The following is a 20,148-nucleotide window of genomic DNA, read 5'->3' on the forward strand; positions in this document are numbered from 1 at the left end:
TCTCCCCAGCATCATTTCACACTCATTTGATAGCAGCTGCATCACTATGTTGAGCATCATCCATTAGGACACACATCTAGCTGTGCACACACACAGCTTTTTGGGGGGAGGAATAAATAAGTCAGAGATGTGCTTCCAACACATGGGAAACAAATATGTTTTCTGTCTCCTGTGCACATCTCTGCTGCCACACTGCACACAGTGGTCCAGTGTCCACCATCTCCATCCTCATATATCCATCAGCAGGTGCTGATGACAAGCTCCCCCTGAGGTCACACAGCAGCTGAGCCATGGGAAAGAAGCATGGTAAGTGGAATGGGGCCAAAAGCATCCCTAGCACTGCCGAGAGAGAGCTGTAGTCCTGTTTACTTTCGGAGACCTGGAACATCCACTACTGCTGTTTCTGAAGGAATCTCTCTGAAGGTGTGATTTCTTTCTCAGATGCAGGTGAAGTGATCCAAGGCATTCAATAATGACATTCTGGTTTTGCTGGGTGTTGCTTGTTTTGTTTTTACGCCCCTTATTTCTTGCACCAACACAACCACCAGTCTTCCATTCACATTCATCTCACCCCATTCTCTGGCATTCCATGGGTGTTCCTCAGGCCATCACCCCCTGGCCATGTATTTCTACGCTGAAGCAATCTGTATGAACGCTGGATTGCTCCTGGCAGCCCCTCTCGCAGCCCCTCAGCACCACAACATGACGACTAGCTGCAGGAATTTCCTTTCACTTCTGCTCCCGCTGCTTCCAGAAAGCACCACTGCTTTTGCCAGACTGCTCCAACGCGCATGCAAATTACTTGGTTTTAATTTGTTCCAGGCACTTCCTGTCCTCTACAAAGCCTTTGCATGCCTGTGTTGATACAAAGCCAGGTCTTGCAACATTCCCTCCTCTTCCCTTCCTCTTGCTTCTCAAGTGGCACGCTGCACCCACATCAGCAGAAAAAAAAATTATCCCTTTTGTAATTCGAGGTGGGCTCTGCTCTGCCTCCAGATTGCTTTCTTAGACTACAAAGCCTGCAGATGGATAAAGCATGGAATCAAAGATAGGTACAATTGGTGAATTCGGTCAAAATTTAGCAGAGATCTCATTTGTTTTTCATTCTCTGTGGAGCTACTAAAATATAAATGCATTATGAAATGTAAGTAAATTCCTGCATAGCTCAAAGCAATGGCTGCTGCACACTCGTTGCCAGAGCCCATGACAGCCTGGTCTTTTCCTGATTGCTCTGTGGGACAACTCCCTGCTGAGTCCAAACTTCACGCACTAAAATCAATCACCTCTGAGCTGACCTTGCTCAGGGAAAACTCTGACACAGACAGGGCTGAAAAGGCACTGGATGGCTTCCACCATACCTACACTCTCCCATTTGCAGATCTGGTGGTGCCCGTGGAGCATAACAGTCCTGCAGGAGGGCTGACATCAGTCTCTCCTGACAAGATGAAGCACTGACTGTACACAAAGCTTGGCCTGGATCCTTTCTCATTTTGTTATGTTGTTTGTTTTTTTTTTCCCTTGCAGACTGGAAAGGCCCAAGCGTGAGCTATCCCACTGTCTGTATACTTACATGCAAAGGTGTCCATGCAGTATCCGAGCAGCAGTGGAGAGAATTAAAAATCTGAAACTGAACAAGGAAATATTGTAAGCAGAGGTACATTTTGTTCTCTTGCAATGCTGAGATAAAGTCACAAGCTGGCTGAGAAATGGCATTATGGCACAGGTCTCAGCTCATCACCTGTTGCTGGAGTTTCCCTCTTACACGTGGGGATTGCAAGGGCATCAGTTTTCTACTGTGGACAGCATGTGTTCCTCAATCTAAGTTCCCATCTCATCCCACACTTGGGGATGAAACAACCTCCAAACAACCTCAGTCTTCTCCACCCACACATTGCCCTCCCTTTGAAATACTTGTCTTTTACCAATTCAAGACTTCCAAGCTTCTGTTTAGCTCCAAGACTGCTTTCTGGAAATAACACATAGGAAACATGATGTGATTCGGTGCTTCTCAGGGCAAATGCCTCCCTTCTCAGCTCTGGTGCTGAATTTTTGAGGTGCCGGTGGTCATCGAGGCTTACTTGCTGTCACATTTGGGAAGATGTGGAAGATGTTTTTGTACCTGTGTGTGAAAAACATGAGGCTGGATGCCCTAACCTTTATGTCATTAAACTTGAGTAACCTACAGCTATCAGAGACCAGAAGTTGCATCAGTTTCTGCAGCCATTATGCTGAGTAATGCTAGATATGTAAAAGTGCAGGCATGTAATACCATTCATTTTCTTCAGCTTACTTTTCTTTTGTTTGCTGGATTTCATCCTCAAATCCTCTTAAGGCTTATCTTTTCTGCATTAAGAGTAATGTGAGCACCACCTTTAAAATATGTCCTCTCAAATCCTACCCTTAAAGGAAGGCTTTAACCCTCTGATTCCTCTGGCAATAGCTCTTGGCTTCTACAGAGGAATTTGTTACTGGGGGTTTTGAAGATGGTAAAGGTATAGAGTGCAAGACATATGAGGATTGAATGAGGTCCCTGGGTTTGCTCAGCCCAGAGCAGAGGAAGCTGAGGGGAGACCTCATGGCAGCTACAGCTCCTCACAGGGAGTGGAGGGGCAGCGCTGAGCTCTGCTCTCTGTGACAGCGACAGGACCTGAGGGAACGGCATGGAGCTGTGTCAGGGCAGGGCCACGAGAGTGTTTAGGGAAAGGCTTTGCACCAGTGGACATGGAACAGGCTGCCCAGGGAGCGGGCACAGCCCCAGGCTGCTGGAGTTCAGGGAATATTTGGGGAACACTCTCAGACATGGAGTTTGGGTTTTGAGTGGTCCTGTGTGGAGCCAGGGGTTTGACTCAGCGAGCCTTGCAGACCACTTCCAACTCAGGATATTGTATGATTCTATGATTCTCAACTGAGTTTGCAACTCCAAGCATCAGTACAGATGAGGAATGAGTGGATTGAGAGCAGCCCTGTGTGCACTTGCAGCCTGGAAAGCCAACCACATGCTGGGCTGCATCAGAAGAAGTATGGCCAGCAGAGCGAGGGAGGCTATTGTTATCTTCTGCTCCACTCACAAGATTCCACCTGCAAGGAGTAATGGTTTTAAACTAAAGGATGGTAGACAGAGATCAGATGTAAGGAAAACACTCTTCGCTGTGAAGGTGTTGAGGCACTGGCACAGAGAGCCTGTGGATGTACATCCCTGGGCCAGGCTGAATGGGGCCCTGGGCAGCCTGATCTGGTGGGTAGCAACCAGCCCACAGCAGAGAGTTGGAACTGGATGGGCTTTAAGGTCCCTTCTGATCCAAGCCATTATCTGATTCTACAATTGCAGAGAAACTGCTGGAGGTGAAGCCAATTACTGTCACAACATGCTGCATGCTGGTATAATTGCCCCAAACAGAGGGTTTAGAAAGTTTATGTATTACAGCCAAAATTTAAGATAAATATAGAGATGTATCTTCAGATTTGTATAGTTACCAGTTAGTAACATTTACCTCAACTTTTGGAACCAAATGCCACTCGCAGTACTTAACAGCAAGGCTAACATGCAACTCTTGAAAAGCTTTGCAAACAAAGCACAAGATACTCTTTGTTCCAGTTTGTAAGTGAGTCTATTATATAGCAACCAATTTTTTTTTTATAACAGCTAGGACCTTAATGGGAGCAAAAAATATTTTTAGCCTCAGAAACCTTATCTCTGACCTACAGGATGCAAATCCTTCTGAGAATCTGGCTCTGTAGCAACATCACAATATTCCCTAGCACAGAGAAGACCATCCAAACTATTAGATTACCAAAGCACAACAAAGCAATGAATAATCCTGGAAGACATGCCTCCTTATGATCATCCCATATTGTATTACTCCCTCCTATTGAAAATACATGTTCAGGGTGAAACTTATTTAAAGTCCTGCCCAGTGCCAAGCCTTGCCAGAGCTGCCCAGGCTCAGAGCAGGTGAGCTGCAACACACAGAAGCAAACCAGCACAGCACATTGCACCGTATGAACCAGAGCACAATGATGATTTTGCACCTTGGAAGGCTCTTCTAGGTAAGAGATTTGCTGCATGGCATTGCTTCTTTCAACTTGCTGAACCATGTTAGATTGAGCATACCATGTTCTGTCCCATTTTGATTCCTAGTGATTAAAAGCTCCTTTCAAGACATAGTGCTTACATTTCCAAAAGAGAGACAGCCCAGAATATGCTCAGGTTCCAACTCAAGAAACACTTCTGGCAGCTAGAAGGTAGTCAGACCCATCATTAGATACCCAAACCAAGCCTACAATATTACCAATGTCATAGTGCTGATGTGCCCCAGACAGCAGCAATGACCGTTCAGCACCAGAACTGCCATGATTTGTATTACTTAAACAGTGTAAAAGGGTTGAGATGGCTTACTGATGCCTGGAACATCACTTTTTTCCTGTTAGTCCCATCACAGGTGTCCATCTGGCTTGTGTAGCCCTGGGCTCTTGCCCCAAGTCTGGACACACCTTCATGCACACAGTTCCTGCAGCACAGCTGGTGTTGGCTCAGCAGAACCCTGTGCATATTCTGGGAACAAAGAGTAAAAAAATATATTTTGCATACGTAATTTGTACCATAAAAGGTAGAAACATTAAAGTATGCAGGCATCATGGCTTTTGCAATTGAAAACAGGCTTCAAGTCAGATATGGCTGTGCATTCTTCAGCAAATTTCAATATTCCTTCAGTGTTTACAGAGATACCACTTATTTTGTCATAGTTACATATCTACCAGCAGTTAATGACTAATATAGCACCTATATAGTGGAAGAAAATCCCTATTATTTGCTTTCATGTCCTCAGTAAGGATTTTATCCCTTTAGGGAGAAACTAAAAAAGTACAATAAACAAAGAATTAAATTATTGTGCAAATGAACAGGTCTGAGGGAAGCAGGGACTTCTGACAGCGCTGGGACTGCTGCCACCCCTATCTAGGGAAAGGAGTACCGTCAGGGGGAGGTTAATGGTAGAAAACAGAAAGGGAAAAGCAAATCACCAAGCATCCTTTCCTGTCTTTGTTTTAGAGACCACATAGGTTTGAAAGGCCCTGCTCAAGCAGCAGCAGACTCTCACAGACAACACAGAGGTGGAGTGCTCCCAGCTGGAAGAGAAAGCTGCCAGGCTATCTAGTCCTCAATTCTGCCATGGCCACAAAAGCCACCAGCTCCAAGAAATGCCTCCAGCTTCTTGCTTTCTATGTGGCTCTGGTAGCACCTGTCTTCTGTGGGAATGTGCTGGTCTGGCCAACGGAGGGCAGCCACTGGCTAAACGTGAAGACGGTTATTCGGGAGCTCATCCGCCGTGGGCACAGTGTCACCATCCTGGTGTCCAATGCTTCCCTCTTCATTCAGCCAAAGGCTGAAACCACTGAGAAATTTGAGGTTTTTAACGTGCCCTTCAAGAAAGACACCATTGCAAACCTGATTGAGGAGATTGTGGCACTGTGGCTGAACAACAGGCCAACAGCCTCGACCTTCTGGCAGTTTTACAGAGAGCTGGGGAAACTGTCTAAAAGCTGGCACCAGGTCAACCGGCAGATGTGCGATGCAGTGCTGACTAACCAGGAGCTGATGGCTCATCTACAGGGCTCTGACTATGACCTGCTACTGTCAGACCCAGTTACTCTCTGCGGGGACCTCGTAGCTCTCAAGCTGGCACTGCCCTTCATGTACTCCCTGCGCTTCTCTCCAGCCTCAACTGTTGAGAGGCACTGTGGCAAAATCCCAGCCCCACCATCCTACACACCTGCGGCCCTGTCTGAACTCACTGACCACATGTCCTTTGGCGAGAGAATTAAGAATATCCTGTCTTATCACTTGCAAGACTACATTTTCCAGAGCTACTGGGGAGAATGGGACATCTACTACAGCAAGATCTTAGGTAAGCTGTTGCTACATAGCTTCTTATTACTCAGCTTCCCATACTGTGAGCTACAGAGCTGGGAGCATAGAGGGTGGCAAAGGGAAGGCCTGGAGGGGGAAGCAATCAACACACGGCCACCAACAAATTTTTCATTGTTGTCAATATGTGGAAAAGTGGGTAAGCCACCAGTGAAAAGAGTCAGGCAGTTGAGGTTCAGGTTGGATATTGGGAAAAATTTCTTATTAGAAAGAGTGGTGAGACATGGGCACAGGCTGCCCAGGGAGGTGGTACAGTCATTGAACCTGGAGGTGTTCAAGAAACACAGAGATGTGGCACTGAGGGACATGGTTAGTGGGCATGGTGGGGGTGGGCTGGAGGTTGGACTGCATGATCTTAGAAGTCTTTTCCAACCTTAACGATTCTGTGATTCTTTGACCTTTTATATACAGCATGTAATGGCTGTCTGAAACAGCAGGCCAGAGTGATTTCTGAGACCAAAATAATTAATATCATCTACAAAACAGAAGCCGCATTTTTCTGGAGATCCTGCTTCAATCTATCCAGGCAATCCTTACAGTCTTAAGTCAACATTCGCCAAACTGCCCAAGTCAAGAACATTCGTATCAACTGCACCCACCCCTGTCAGGATGCCATGCTGGCATGGTACTGTGTGAAGACAGGAATCTGCAGGCATTCCAACTGAGGGATTTGCCATAATTAATTCTAATGTAGAGTCTTAAGAAACTTTCCCAGCACAGTGCGCTGTCAGCATGGAGAGCTCAGCTCATACTTCTTCCCCTCCCATGCTCACACTGAAAGCACACAACAGAACTGCTTTCCTGGGGCAAAGCATCACAACTAGGTGAGCTACAAGCCTGCCTTGACCCTCAATAACAACTGAGGTGCACTGTGCTTTTGCAATAGACTTCACTTACATCACTGATAAAGAAAACCAATCCTTTCTAAATACAACTTGTTTTGTGCAAACGGACCTTCCACCTACAAGGGAACAGTAAAAATAACAAGCCTTCCTCAAAGGCTTTTGTTTTGGACTCTTCTGAGCAAATATATAGAAAAATGTGCTTGGGTAAGTACGCAGTCAACATGACATGTTTACTGAGCTCACACCAACCCTGTGTAACAGGGGACCTCCAAGTCTCACTTCTCAGGATGCAATATGCCTGTATGCTGCAGGACTCCACAAGCACAGAAAGCTCTTGTCATGTGTGCAGTAGACAGGAGCCTCAGCTCAGCTTCTTAGGGCCTGACCACCACTTTCACTTCCCCTGCAAGCTGGAAAGGGTGCTCTTGACAGCACAGGATGCACAGAAAATGCTCTGCCCAATGACATGATTGGGAAAACAAAAATAGGTAGGACCACAATGATTATTTCTGGCACAGTGAAGAAGTCACACATCATTTCTTACCTGGAAATCAGAAGTAGAGCTGTAAATAAAGCAGCTTACCAGAGCTTCTGGTTCTACTTACAGCATAATACTGGGACCTGCTGGCAGACAGGACAGCCCCATGGCCATCAACTTGCAGCTCCAGTCTCCTTTCAGGACAGCTGTGGAGGAGGAAAGTTCATGTGAGGACAGCCTTATTCTGACACAGAAGTTGCTTGCTTTACCACATCATCTCATCTACACGGAGATCAGCTTGCCAGCTGCAACCCTGGATCACCATGCTAAGCATACTGCAAACAGATGCTCAGTGGCTTCACAAGGCAAAAAGATGCACAAGTGGGTGAACATTTCTCTGAACATCATTTGCCACTGGAGCTGCCAGAGGAATGACAAAGTCACCTCTTGTACCAAAAATAACACAGATGATAGCTAGATAGGCATAAAAGCCAGGACAGCTCAGAAAGCCAACCCCCACAGGGCTGAGTTCGCGGTTCTCTGCATTGCTTCAGAGGAAACCTCTTCAACCTTCATCAGGTCACTGGCCGCCAGATGGAGCCAACTGGTTCCAGTCACCTTTTCCCCAGGAAAACATGTTGTTATCCATGACGGGATTTCGCACCAGCTACCTTGGCTCTTTGCCTTGCACTGTCATGCAGGCCCAGCCCATTTCAATGTGCTCTGTTGCTCCTGAGGAAGCAAGGCCACTGAGGCACTGAGAAGCACTGTAAATCATGTCAGGAAAGAAGGTGGCTGTGCTGTGGCTGCTGGCTGTGCTGGGCTCCGTGTCTGGTGGGAAGGTGTTGGTCTGGCCAGTTGACAACAGCCACTGGCTCAACATGGAGTTTATCCTGCACGAACTTGTAGTCCGGGGCCATGAGGTGACCGTGCTGCTGCCTTCGTGCTTCCTTATCCTCAATGGCACCGAGCCCTCACCTTTCCAGTTTGAGATGGTTGAGGTGCCAATCAGCAAAAGTGAGATGGCTGCCACAATGCAGGAAGGTTTCTATTTTTGGTTCTACGAGGAGAGAAGGTTACCTTTCTGGCAAAGTGCTTACAAGATGATTGACGTGCTACGCAAGTTAGAGAATGTAACCAGAATCATTTGTGATGGAGTTGTGAAGAACAAGGTGCTTATGGAAAGGCTGAGGGCATCTGCCTTTGATGTCCTCCTGGCAGACCCACTGATGCCCAGCGGGGAGCTGTTTGCAGAGAAGCTGGGTATCCCTTTGATATACACCATCCGGTTCTCCATGGGCAACACACTGGAGCGGCTCTGCGGGCAGCTCCCATCTCCTCCTTCCTACGTGCCAGCCAGCCTAAGTGCCCTAACAGACAGGATGACCTACACACAGAGGATAAAAAACATGTTCTCCTATGCTCTGCAGGACCTCGCATACCATTACATTCTCTGGAGACACTGGAATCAATACTACAGTGATGTTTTAGGTAAGGCTGCTCTTACTTGCAGAGATTACACATGCTTTACACATTGCTCTGCAAACCCAGAGCCTTGGTGCCAAGGTACAAGTTAGGACTAAGGCAGTCCTGAATTTCTTTCCTCCAAAATATCTGTGTCACAGCAAACAACTCAGGCAAGAACAAACATTACCTGTTTCTACCTACAGCTACAACCATACAGGTATTTTTAACATAGGCAAACCTATCAAATGCTAATACCACTTGAAACAGCCTGTCAGTCAAATGCAACAGACACAAAGAAGAGAAGAATACCACTGCATTTCTACCAAATGTTACTACTGAGCTAAAATTTCTTAAGAAGAAAGCTATATGTTTTTTAGAAGGCTGTCTACCAAAGTTACCTCATTTTCCTTTAGTAACATGCTCACTCACAATTCCCCCCGCAGCAAGGAAAAAAAGTATTCGGCTTTTTTGAAGGTATCTTAAAGAAGTACTTGGAGTTGCTTATTTGTTTATCTAATAACAACTGCAGAACTAATTTTTAATTTTTGTTTTAAAGAGTTCTTGTCATGAGTAAGAGGAAACAGGATAATCTTCATTCATTAATTAAGAAATTTATTTATTTATTTTGTGGGGGGGGAGAAGGAATTAAAAGGTTGTTATTTCCATGTGAAGATTTAAGTGCCTTTATTTTTCAGATCTGTAGTAGTGTGTGGTTTTGTTGAGAGAGCAAAGTTGGCAGGAAGTCTTACTACTGGAGTACTAGCTACATATTTATTTGTGTTGCTTATCAAGTTTGGCAGCAGCTAGACAGCCTTGTGCTGGAAGCAATGCATTTTGCTGAACCTAGGCTGTGTCAGCTTCAGGCTGCCTTAAATGAGTGATACTAGTCATAATATATGTGCATTAGCACTTAAGGTTATACGTACAAACTCTATGTAAGCCTACTTCTCACTGACTGCAGTCTGCTGTATCTCCTGTCTGAGCTGTATCAGTCCAGTGAGGGTCCCATGTAGTGGTGCTGGGCTCCTGGAGGAGTGCCCAGGCCCTACTTCAACTCAGCATAAGCCTCATCCTTCTGCTCAGGAAAGAGCAGCTGCCTGTACTCTTCCATTTACACATCAGTGGCACAAGGCATCTTTGATCTATCTGTGGGATTGCCTTCAGGAGGGAAATTAGGATTCTTGTGTTGGACTGCCCTGAACAGCGAGGGGCAAAGAAGGTGAGCAAAACCCAAGCTCTCCATTTCCTCCTCTTTATTCCATGGAATGGCCTTGATGCTGTGATGACCTCTGCCAGGACTGTCCCCTACCAGTAATGAGCCCACAGCATCTGGTAATGATGAATACAGGATGAGAGAACACTGCAGATTTGTTGTGAATCACAACATGATGTTGTGTCTGCACGTAGTAAACCAGGAGATTAAAACCGTAACCAGACATACAGGTAGTTTGGTTCTTCAAGGGCAAAGAAGCAAATGTGGGCTGTAATCAAGTGAAAAGACTGAGCTCCTTGGGCTCCCCTAGCCTGAACTGCTGTGCACAGGGATGTGTACCTTGAAGATCTGGCAGCAGGGTTAGGGCTTCTGGGCCTTGCATGCTGCAGGCTGCACTTTCTAGTGAGCAGAAACAGGATTTGCTTTCATTTTCAGAGGTTGGCTGCAGATTTGCAGGAGATTCCAGAACGGGATTTACTGCTTGCCCAACTCTCCTTCAGGTGGTGTTAGCTGTACTGACGCACTCTCTTGACAAGGCTGGCACCAAGTGAATCTCATTTTTACTGGCTGTTTCCAAAGTTGTTTGCACACTAAAGTAGTGTAACTGTTTCAAGCATGCTCAGACTGGACTTGTGTGTGGACTGTTGAGATGATGAGACAAAGATTCTCCTGGCTACTCTGGACCTTTGCATGCTGCTGGAGTGTTGGCTTTTGTGGGAAGGTGGTGGTCTGGCCCACTGATGCCAGTCACTGGATCAACATGAAAGTGTTGTTGGAAGAGCTCATTCTCCGGGGTCATGAAGTGACTGTGCTGGTACCATCAGCAAATCTGCTCATTGACTACCAAGACACATCATCTCCTTTCACCTTTGAAGTCCTGAAAGTGAACTTCACCCAAGAGACCCTGGATGCTCTCATGGAGAACTTCCTCAATCTCTGGATAAATGACCTCCCTCATCTGTTCCCCTGGACGACTATGTGGAAGATGAAAGAAGCCATATACTCCTTTTCCAACTTGTCAAAGCGCTCCTGTGATGCCTTGGTGTCAAATCCTGAGCTGATAGCAAGGCTGCATCAGGCCAAGTTTGATATTCTAATAGCTGACCCTCTAGCTGTATGTGGTGAGCTTGCAGCAGACCTCCTGGGAATCCCTTTTGTCTACAGTTTCCGTTTTTCTGAGGGGAATGTGGTAGAGCGGCTGTGTGGTGGACTCCCATCTCCACCTTCTTATGTTCCTGCTAGCACAATAGGGTTGACAGACCAGATGTCCTTTGTGGAGAGACTGCAGAATTTCTTCTTTTATTTTGCCATGGATTTATTTTTCTTAAAGTTTTGGCGAGATGAATGGGATGGATACTACAGTAATGTCTTGGGTAAGGCAGCTGTTGAATAGTCTCTCGTGCATAAATTGTGCTTTTTGAATGTTTAGAGAGCTTAGTGCTATAGTCACAGAATATTTCCTTAAAATGTCTCAGTGTAGATGACCTCCCCGAAGATGTAGTCCTGCGTTAGAAGAGAGCACACTGAGCTCCTTCCATCAATGATGGGAGGGAAAGGTCTCTGAAGGCTGTAGATTACTACAGTAGATAAAGACACTAGTCTGGAGCAGGTCCAAAGAAGGGCAACAAGGCTTGTGAAGGGCTTGGAGAATGTGCCCTATGAGGAGAGACTGAAGGATCTGGGGCTGTTTAGTCTGGGGAAAAGGAGGCTGAGGGGAGGGAAGACTCTCTTCCAATATCTGAAAGGTGCTTACAGCGAGAGCTGGGTTGGTCTCTTCTTACCGGTGACAGGACGAAGGGAAATGGCCTCGGGTTGCACCAGGGTAAGTTTAGTTTGGATATCAGGAAACACTTCTTTACAGAAAGCGTTGTTAAGCACTGGAATAGGCTCCCCAGAGAGGTGGATGAGTCACCATCCCTGGATGTGTTTAAGAACTGTCTGGATGTGGTGCTCAGGGATGATTTAGCTGAGGGTTGTTAGAGTTAGGGCAGTATGGTTAGGTTGGGGTTGGACTTAATGATCTTTAAAGTCTTTTCTAACCTAAGTGATTCTATGATTCTGTGAACAGATTTCTGATTTCTTTTATTCTTTTCTATACTTTAAGCAGAGTGTTTTCATTCAATTTTTTAATTTTTTTTTTTCATTCAAAATTGTAGTAGTTTCAATACACAATAGTGCATAATTTACCTTATTTCATAGGAGAGCAGAGATGATAATTCTGTGTTAGTCTGACAGAGGTTGTGCTTTATCTTTTAAGGCTTGTATAGACTAACAGATACCAGTGCAGTCCTGTTACATTTCCATTTAAGGATGTTTAGAGCATTTAGTTGCAATTTTTGTCAGTAATGGTACTGCTGGTCAGTTCTTCTTGTGAGCTGCATGCCTGTTTTAGTGCCTATAGAGGAATTCAGAGGACAACTGTTGTTTCTTAATTTTGAGGACAGGCACTTCTACAGCTAAGGTGGTAGTGGATAAAGACTGGAGGGTAAAATCATTGTTTCACTAAGTGCCAGCTTCTGGAGACGGCTCCATAAGTAGCATGGAACCAAGAGTGAAATTGAGCCAGTCTTGTTCCAACTAGGAACACTGGCTGTCATTGGACGAAAAGGGCAAAGTTGCATGCATTCATGTTGCATGCATCATCTGGAGGTGCTATCTGGCAGCCCTGATTGGTATGGATGCTAAATGTGGGTTCATCTCCTCCAAGAAGACCTTTCCCTTTCTGTCATCATACAGAGTTTGAAATACAGTTTCCTTAATCTATATACGCAAAACTTCTGTTCTAGCCTATTACAGCACATGGCGTGACTCAAGTCTATAAAAGCGACCTTTCAGTTAAATGGACATTGACCCTCGTCTAGAATATCCACGTTCAAACAGATAACAGATGAAAAGCAGGCACAAGGACATCTAGTCTATTGCTCTCCAATCTCTTCCTCTGCTTTCAGCAAACACCTCTACCTTCCCGACTAGCCCTTTTTCCATGAGTTAAACTTACACTCCAGTAGTGCAGATGTCTTTTTCACTCCTGTAATTTTATAGCATTGCCCTCTACTTCAGAAAAAAAAATAATAGTAACATAGAAAAAAAAAAAAAAAACACCACCACCATTTTATTTCTTTTTAATGCTGATCAAGTAGTTCAAGATACTTTATGGGCAACTTTCCTCCTACTGTTTATTTTGCTTGGATACTATTTGCATTAGATTGGCCTTGGAAGATCATTTAACACTTTTAACCCTTTTCCACTCTCACTCCACAGAGAACTTGCAAGATGTGCCTAAGAATATGTATTTTCCAAATGGGAAGCTATAAAAGAGCTCCCCCCCACCCCTTTTTTTTTTTTTTTTTCCTGCAGATGAATTTCTAAAGACATTTTGCCTAAAATAGTGTTCCAAAAGCTACATTTTGGGCCAATTTTTCTCTATACGTTTCAGCAGAAGTTTTCCCAGTCCCCAGCAGAACTTGGGCTAGAAAAACACAAAAGAACTTGGTTAAAAACCTTCTTCTTCCCTGACTTCTGATCATCACTTTGTGATTTAATCTTATGTGGCCATAAGTTTTCTGTAACCGTTTTCTTCCTCCAAATGGCATTTTATTACAAGCATAGGTAATTACATTTTCCAGCAGTGCAGGAAATGCACAGAAATTAAATGCTTCCCAACTTGTTCATATACATTTATCCTGAAGGTTCAGAATGGTTTTAAAGATACTTTTGCTTTAATTGTGGCAACTTCAGAAGACTGAAGAGGAACGGGACAAGGAATAGGTCTAGATTTGCCCAGATTTTCTCTTCCTGCTCACTTTGTCACAGTACACTGACTGGGAGTACCAAAATACAAAGGTGGGGCTAGTATTTTGCAATGTACTGCAAACAAGATTATATTCATGATTGCTGTGAACACCTTGTACCTTGCCCACAGGAAGGCCCACAACCCTGTGTGAGACGATGGGGAAAGCAGAGATATGGCTAATCAGAACATACTGGGATTTTGAATTTCCTCGCCCTTTCCTGCCTAACTTTGAGTTTGTTGGAGGACTTCACTGCCAGCCTGCAAAGCCACTGCCAAAGGTATTCTGACTTTGTTCTGCCATTGGCTGGTTATCTACAAAATCTGTTTTCATCCCTGATAAGCTATGTCATGAGAAAGCTCATTCTCAAAACAGATGTTCTGCTGGTGGGAGCAGGAGGAAGCTAGTTAGCAATCTGCCCAGGCTTGTACAAACTAGGGCTGGGTTTACAACTTGCTGTCGAAAGACAATAGGTAAGTCAGCAAGATGGTATTTGTTTTAGGAGAAGCAGGTGTTACCTCAGAGCAGTGAAGTGTAAAATTTAATTCTAAGACACCGAAATAAAACTGGTGCAGCAGGACACTTTGACAAGAAGCACTCTTCAGACAAAATGGAGCCAAGACTTGCAGAAAGAGATCAGTGTTGAACACTTTTTCTATTGGTGCTCATCTTAAGGCATCTTTAAGGGAGTAAAATACTCCGCATTTCCAGGCTGCTATGACTGGCAATTTTCAGGTGGAATTTGAAACTCCTGGATATTGATGATGATGAAGACATAACAAGCTCTGGTCTAGATAATTACCCCTGCGGAGCCTTTTAGGAGGCAGGATATTTTGCAGTATAAATTGCTTACTGAAAAGGAAGGAAAAAAAAAAAAGTAAGTTTTCTTGATTCTTAACTGTTACAACTCTTAACTGCTACAAGGGTTGAGTTGAGAGAGAGGTATAGCCATTCCCCTTTGGATACTATTACTTCATTTCACACGACGCTAACTCAAAGAAGGAACAGGAAGATCATGGAATCATAGAATAGCAGAGGTTAAGTCTGGTTAGCAATACATGCTATACTACAGGAAATGCAGAACTGGCTATCAAAGTGACAGCAGTGACTTGACTACTCAGGATGCTGCAACAACCTGTCAGTTTTCAGCAATGTATCCCCCTGAAGGTCTGCATACCATGACAAACTATGCCAGGGAAGATGCCTGAGTATGCCTTCTTACTTCAGTGCCAGGATCCATTCCTGCTGGTTATCCTCTCAAAGAAACGTTTCCTGAAACTTCCTGACTTGCATTCAAAGAGATAAAGCTTCTTCTGCTTGCTTTGACGCTTGTCTTGCCCCTTCTTAGGGAGAAGTTGCCTGTTCTGCCGAGGCAATGTGTATCTTTGCAATAGCATTCTGTCAGCAGAGGTGCTTTTAACACCACGATCATCTTAATAAACTAAATAAATTATGCTCTCTCTTCACATAATCCGTGTAATATGCATTGTGTGATTACTGTTCGTATGCCTTCTACCCCCTAGGAAATTGAAGAATTTGTTCAGAGTTCAGGGGAACATGGCATTGTGATATTTTCTCTCGGGTCAATGGTCTACAACCTAACCAAGGAAAAAAGTGATGTGATTGCCAGAGCGCTCAGCCAGCTTCCACAAAATGTGAGTTTACTTTCAAGTATAAAACAACCTGCCTTTTTTTTTTTTGTCACTAACACTTCCTTTAGCAAACCTACATTTGATTGGTCTGATTTTTATCTGCATCTCTGCTGGAAATCCCATGGCCAGAAGCTGGGCTTTGCAGAAACAGACTGCTGAGTCATCTCAGGTAGAAATAAGGTATTCCTCCTCCCCATTCCCAACCCAAATGGTGCGGAGGTATGTCATGGGCCAAAATAACTAACCGAAGATCTAACTTAGAGCCAAAGCTGTTTGAATTATTGACAAAGAATATGTGAGTTTGAGATAATGCTCTGCTTTACACATAGTAACACAGAAGATAATGCTGCAGTCATAGCATTTATCTCAGTGTTCCTTTCTTCAAGGTTCTCTGGCGATACAAAGGTAAAAAACCAGATGCCCTGGGCTCCAACACCAAGATTTATGACTGGATGCCCCAAAATGACCTGCTCGGTGAGACTGACTTTATCTGGGATGAATTACACCCTTGGAAAAGCTATTTCCTTTATTTTTCTGCTAAAATGGCTTATTTGGGTGAAAGAACCCCAACACTTGAGGGCTACAGTTACTTCTGTACCTCAAGCAGCAGAGATTAGCTCTTGAAGCCATAATTTCATAGTTTGTTTTTGACTTTATGGTGAGTGGGCTATACAAGAACCATGGAAGATACAACCATACCCTAAAGGGGTAGAGATCAGTGGCTCAGGAAGGCAGCAATTTGAGCTTAGCTATACAGATGGAAAAGTCCTAGTCTTAAAGAGCCCAGTGACATCAGTCTGCAAGGATTAAGAACCACATAAGAATAATATTTCAATAAGAAAGAAATAAGAAATTTCAATAAGAATGTGCTCTAGACTTCATCCCCTGCAGTTCATTTCCGGGGCACATTCTTCAAAATACATCAGGCATCTTAGGTCAACAAGAAGGCTGCAGAAGAGGCTATTATGAACCTGAGCCAGTGTGAAAACTGTAACAGCATGACTACAGAAAGGCTGAGATATTATGATAGTCTAGAGGAATATACCAGTTCACATACTGCATTCAAACACAAACGTGTGAGTTAAGCTAAGAGAGCATGCTCTGGTGCCCATCCGGAAGTCAGGGTGCATTTGCTCCTGTAGTTGACAGCTCTGATACTCCTGTGAATGTGGCCTGCTGCTGCTACACGTCTCACCTTCCCTGTTGCAGGCCATCCCTTGACAAAGGCCTTCATTACTCATGGTGGGACCAATGGAATCTATGAAGCTATTTACCACGGAATCCCAATGGTTGGGATTCCCATGTTTGCTGACCAGCATGACAACATTGCTCACATGAGGGCAAAAGGAGCTGCAGTTGAGCTGGATTTCGGCACACTGACAACGCAGGATCTAGTTGATGCAGTGAATACAGTCATTAACAATTCTACGTGAGTTTTATTCTTCCACCAGAGTAATGTTATTTAAACTTTGGGTTGCTGATGACATGCTGATGAGACATGCTAGCTCTTCTGGGAACTCAGAATATTGTGTAGCTGGCACTTGGGTCTTAGAGAAAAAAACAAACCTTTTCTAAGAATCAGCATCTTCTCAGAAAAGAGAGACCAGCAATTCTACTTCGTATTGCATTTTAAGATTCCGTTGAGAAATATAGCTTCAGAGCAATCCTGAATCATCCTGAGATGATTCTCTGTTCACTGCTAGCATGAATTCTTTGGATACACTGCATGAAAATGTAAAGTTGTTTTATCTATTGTCTGTATGGAGCTGTAGCAGTTCTCTTATCTGAGTCTCCAGTATCCTTAGGTTATTGTAGCAACATACCTGAACAGATGTAATAAAGTTTACATTGCTTTTTTACAGAGTAACTGGAATCATTTGGCATAATTTTTCTTTGCAGAAGATTGACTTTCTCTATTAAAGTTTGTGCAGATAGGAATAAACAGGGGTGGTTTCAAGTATTTTTATATAATGTTGATGAAAGTAAAAGCAGAACTTCCTACCTTCCTCAAGACAACAGCCAGTGGTGGAACGGGGTTGTTTTCAGAAATCAGTGACAAATCTCCTGTCTCTTTTTTCAGCTACAAGGAAAGTATTTTAAAGTTATCCAAGATACATCATGACCAGCCAATTAAGCCTCTGGAGAGAGCTGTCTTCTGGATTGAATTTGTCATGCGCCACAAAGGAGCAAAGCACTTGAGACCAGCTGCTCACCATCTTACCTGGTACCAGTACCACTGCCTGGATGTTCTGGCATTCTTGTTCACCTGTGCAGCCATTGCTGGCTTCATTCTTGTCAAGTGCTGCATGTTTTGCTGTAGAAAATGTAATAGGGTGACCAAAAAAAAGAAAGAATAGATATGTTGATCCCATCAGCAGTCTTTCTTCTCATACACTGCTTCAGTAAATGCATATGCATTTCTGCATATTCCTTGGTAAATACAATTAAGATATGCTTTAAGTTACGCATATCACGAAGCACCTCATTCAACTGGGTTGTACTAAAAGAACAGTTAGAGAGCTGCTTGCTAAGCCAGCAAATCACTTTTGGCCTCTATAACATTGAATTATAGCTGTCTAATCCCTTGGGAAGCTGTTAGCTGATCACACAGTACTCCTAAAATGGTAATTGCTGCTCTAACTTCTCAAATTTAGTTTGGCAATCTTTTTAAATTCAGCTCTTCTGTGGTCCTGCAATTGGTTTTCTTAGCCTCTGTCCTCCCCCATAAAGACACCTATGCTTGGTGATTCAAAACCAGAACACCTCTCCTGCCTGTATACCTCTTTCCAGATTGAACAGTGAAGCTCTTAAAAAACAGCCAACTGAAAAGCTATCATAAAAGACAGGGAGCTGTCAGAGTCTAAAGAAGATTATCTCATCCCTTTCTACAAATGCACTACTTAGTGTTATATGGGATATCAGAGTTCATCTGAGTCCTGAAACCAGTAGAGAAAATACTTCTTTTCCTCAGGGAACCACTCCTTTTTCCCATCCAGTAGGCTTGGATTCCTACCGCACACATCATCATTCCAATTACACCACCACAAGTGTGTGAAAATAAGCTATACGTAACACGCTTGTGTTAACCACAAATCCTCTGAGCCATAGTAACTGACAAATCAGAAAAACCTTGAGGTAGAACAAAGTAGTCATGTCACACATGGGAACAACACAATAATTACTTGTCTTGTCTGAAAATATTGGTGGGAAAATAATGCTCATATTTGCTCAATAATGGCTCAGACAGTGATGTTAAATCACTGTTGCACTACTGAAACTATTTAAGGAGACCTTACTGATGAAAACTGATGCTATTCAGGCCTCCTGCTGAAGGTGAGGCTATTTGACTGTTATGCCAGCATACTTAAAGAATCTGCCTTGATTTGAACTGATGTTTATTGTATTCTGGATGTTGCAGATTTGTTTTCAAACGGACTAAGAACAATTACCTTTGTTTACATAATAAAATTCCCCTCAATATATTAACTTTTTAATTGTCTCCTTTGTTAGCAGCTTCAGTTCCACTGAAATATCTTCATACAAAAACCTCCACAAAACTGTAAGTGAATGGTTTCCAATCTAGAGCAACTAGAACAAACTTACTAGTGTTTCTTACTAGTGTTTCACATGGTAACTAGGAATCTCCAACATGGTCATAACAGGATGTGCAGAAGCATGTTAACAGTGAACACAACAGTCGGGTCGTAGAGCAGAAAGGTTTCACAAAACCTCTTCGTACAGCTGACTCTTGAAACTCAGCTTCACCACACTTCATCACCAAGTCCTCATCATCCAGCTTTGAAAGTAGAAAACTGTCTGAGAATACTAGTTCTGCTGATGATAAAGACAGTAAGTTTTCTAACATACATTTGATACATTTTGGCATTGGTCAGACAGAGCAAACAAAGGATACAGGAAATACAGCATTCTGCACTTTGAAGATTTAAGAAGGTACTTCAATTCACACAATCACAAGGGCTGGAAGAGACCTCAAGAGATTGAGTCCAACCCTCCTGCTAAAGCATGTTCCCTACAGTAAGTCACATAGGTACGCACCTACATGTGTCTTGAATATCGTCATAGCAGGAGATTCTGCAACCGCTCTGGGCAACCTCTACAGGAAGCTGACAGAGCACAGGAAAAGTTATTCTGCATGTTTGTATGGAACTCCCTACATTCAAGTTTTAAGCCATTGCTCCTTGTACTATCGCTACACAACACTGAGAATAGCCTGACCTCATCAGTTTGCCTCTCCGCTCCTTTCAGATATTTATAAACATCAATCAGATCCCCCTTCAGTTTTCCCCAGGCTGAGCAGATGACTCAGCCTTTCCTCATATGGGAGATGCTCCAGGCCCTTTATTATCTTTGCAGCCCTCTGCCAGACTCCTACTTACTCAGAGCAATTTGGCTCATCAAGCACTGAATTTAAGTCAAGCTTAAAAACAAAACAAACAAACAAACAAACCTGCAGCAGCCATTATTTCCAAATGAAGCAATGAAATATCTCAAGAGAATATAGGTGGTCTGTGGTGCTCATCTCAAACTGGCCACAATAAGCACGCTCAATTTGACAGCCCAATCTAATTCTACTGCACATCTCTCAGTTCACAGTTTTGAGGGAGTTTAACATGTTACACTTCTTGAGGCATTTAAAGAACATTTCTACGTGGAGGTCACACTTTTTACTCATGTTTACTATACAAGCATAGACTGAAATACACAAAGCCTAAAACACTGTCAGTTCTAAAAAAGCATCTGTTTCCACAATCGCGACTC

General features: G+C 43.7%; 1 protein-coding gene and 1 long non-coding RNA gene across 5 annotated transcripts; one reads left to right on the top strand and one right to left on the bottom strand.

Moving 5' to 3' along the window:
• On the bottom strand, window positions 1–7,845 carry LOC128080625 (uncharacterized). Of its 2 annotated transcripts, none has more exons than XR_008206812.1 (3): window positions 4,397–7,845; window positions 1,571–2,119; window positions 1–926 (listed from the first exon to the last, which is right to left on the bottom strand). It is a non-coding gene; the product is annotated as an uncharacterized LOC128080625 (long non-coding RNA). The 2 variants fall into 2 exon arrangements; XR_008206811.1 differs by having other exon boundaries at window positions 1–1,019.
• Window positions 7,846–7,957: 112 nt separating this feature from the next.
• Window positions 7,958–18,851, top strand: LOC128080615 (UDP-glucuronosyltransferase 2A2-like). Of its 3 annotated transcripts, none has more exons than XM_052682998.1 (6): window positions 7,958–8,737; window positions 13,849–13,997; window positions 15,241–15,372; window positions 15,756–15,843; window positions 16,579–16,798; window positions 17,450–18,851. In XM_052682998.1, exons 1-6 carry the CDS (start codon window positions 8,023–8,025, stop codon window positions 17,724–17,726), a joined length of 1,581 nt encoding a protein of 526 aa, XP_052538958.1. In that variant the 5' UTR covers window positions 7,958–8,022; the 3' UTR covers window positions 17,727–18,851. The 3 variants fall into 3 exon arrangements, with proteins under 3 accessions (XP_052538958.1, XP_052538957.1, XP_052538959.1); XM_052682997.1 differs by lacking the exon at window positions 7,958–8,737 and adding an exon at window positions 10,477–11,299; XM_052682999.1 differs by lacking the exon at window positions 7,958–8,737 and adding an exon at window positions 11,725–11,748.
• Window positions 18,852–20,148: the final 1,297 nt, after the last annotated feature.

This window comes from Tympanuchus pallidicinctus, unplaced genomic scaffold, assembly GCF_026119805.1.
Source record: "Tympanuchus pallidicinctus isolate F22 unplaced genomic scaffold, pur_lepc_1.0 scaffold2, whole genome shotgun sequence".
Classification (NCBI taxonomy): Eukaryota; Metazoa; Chordata; class Aves; order Galliformes; family Phasianidae; genus Tympanuchus; species Tympanuchus pallidicinctus.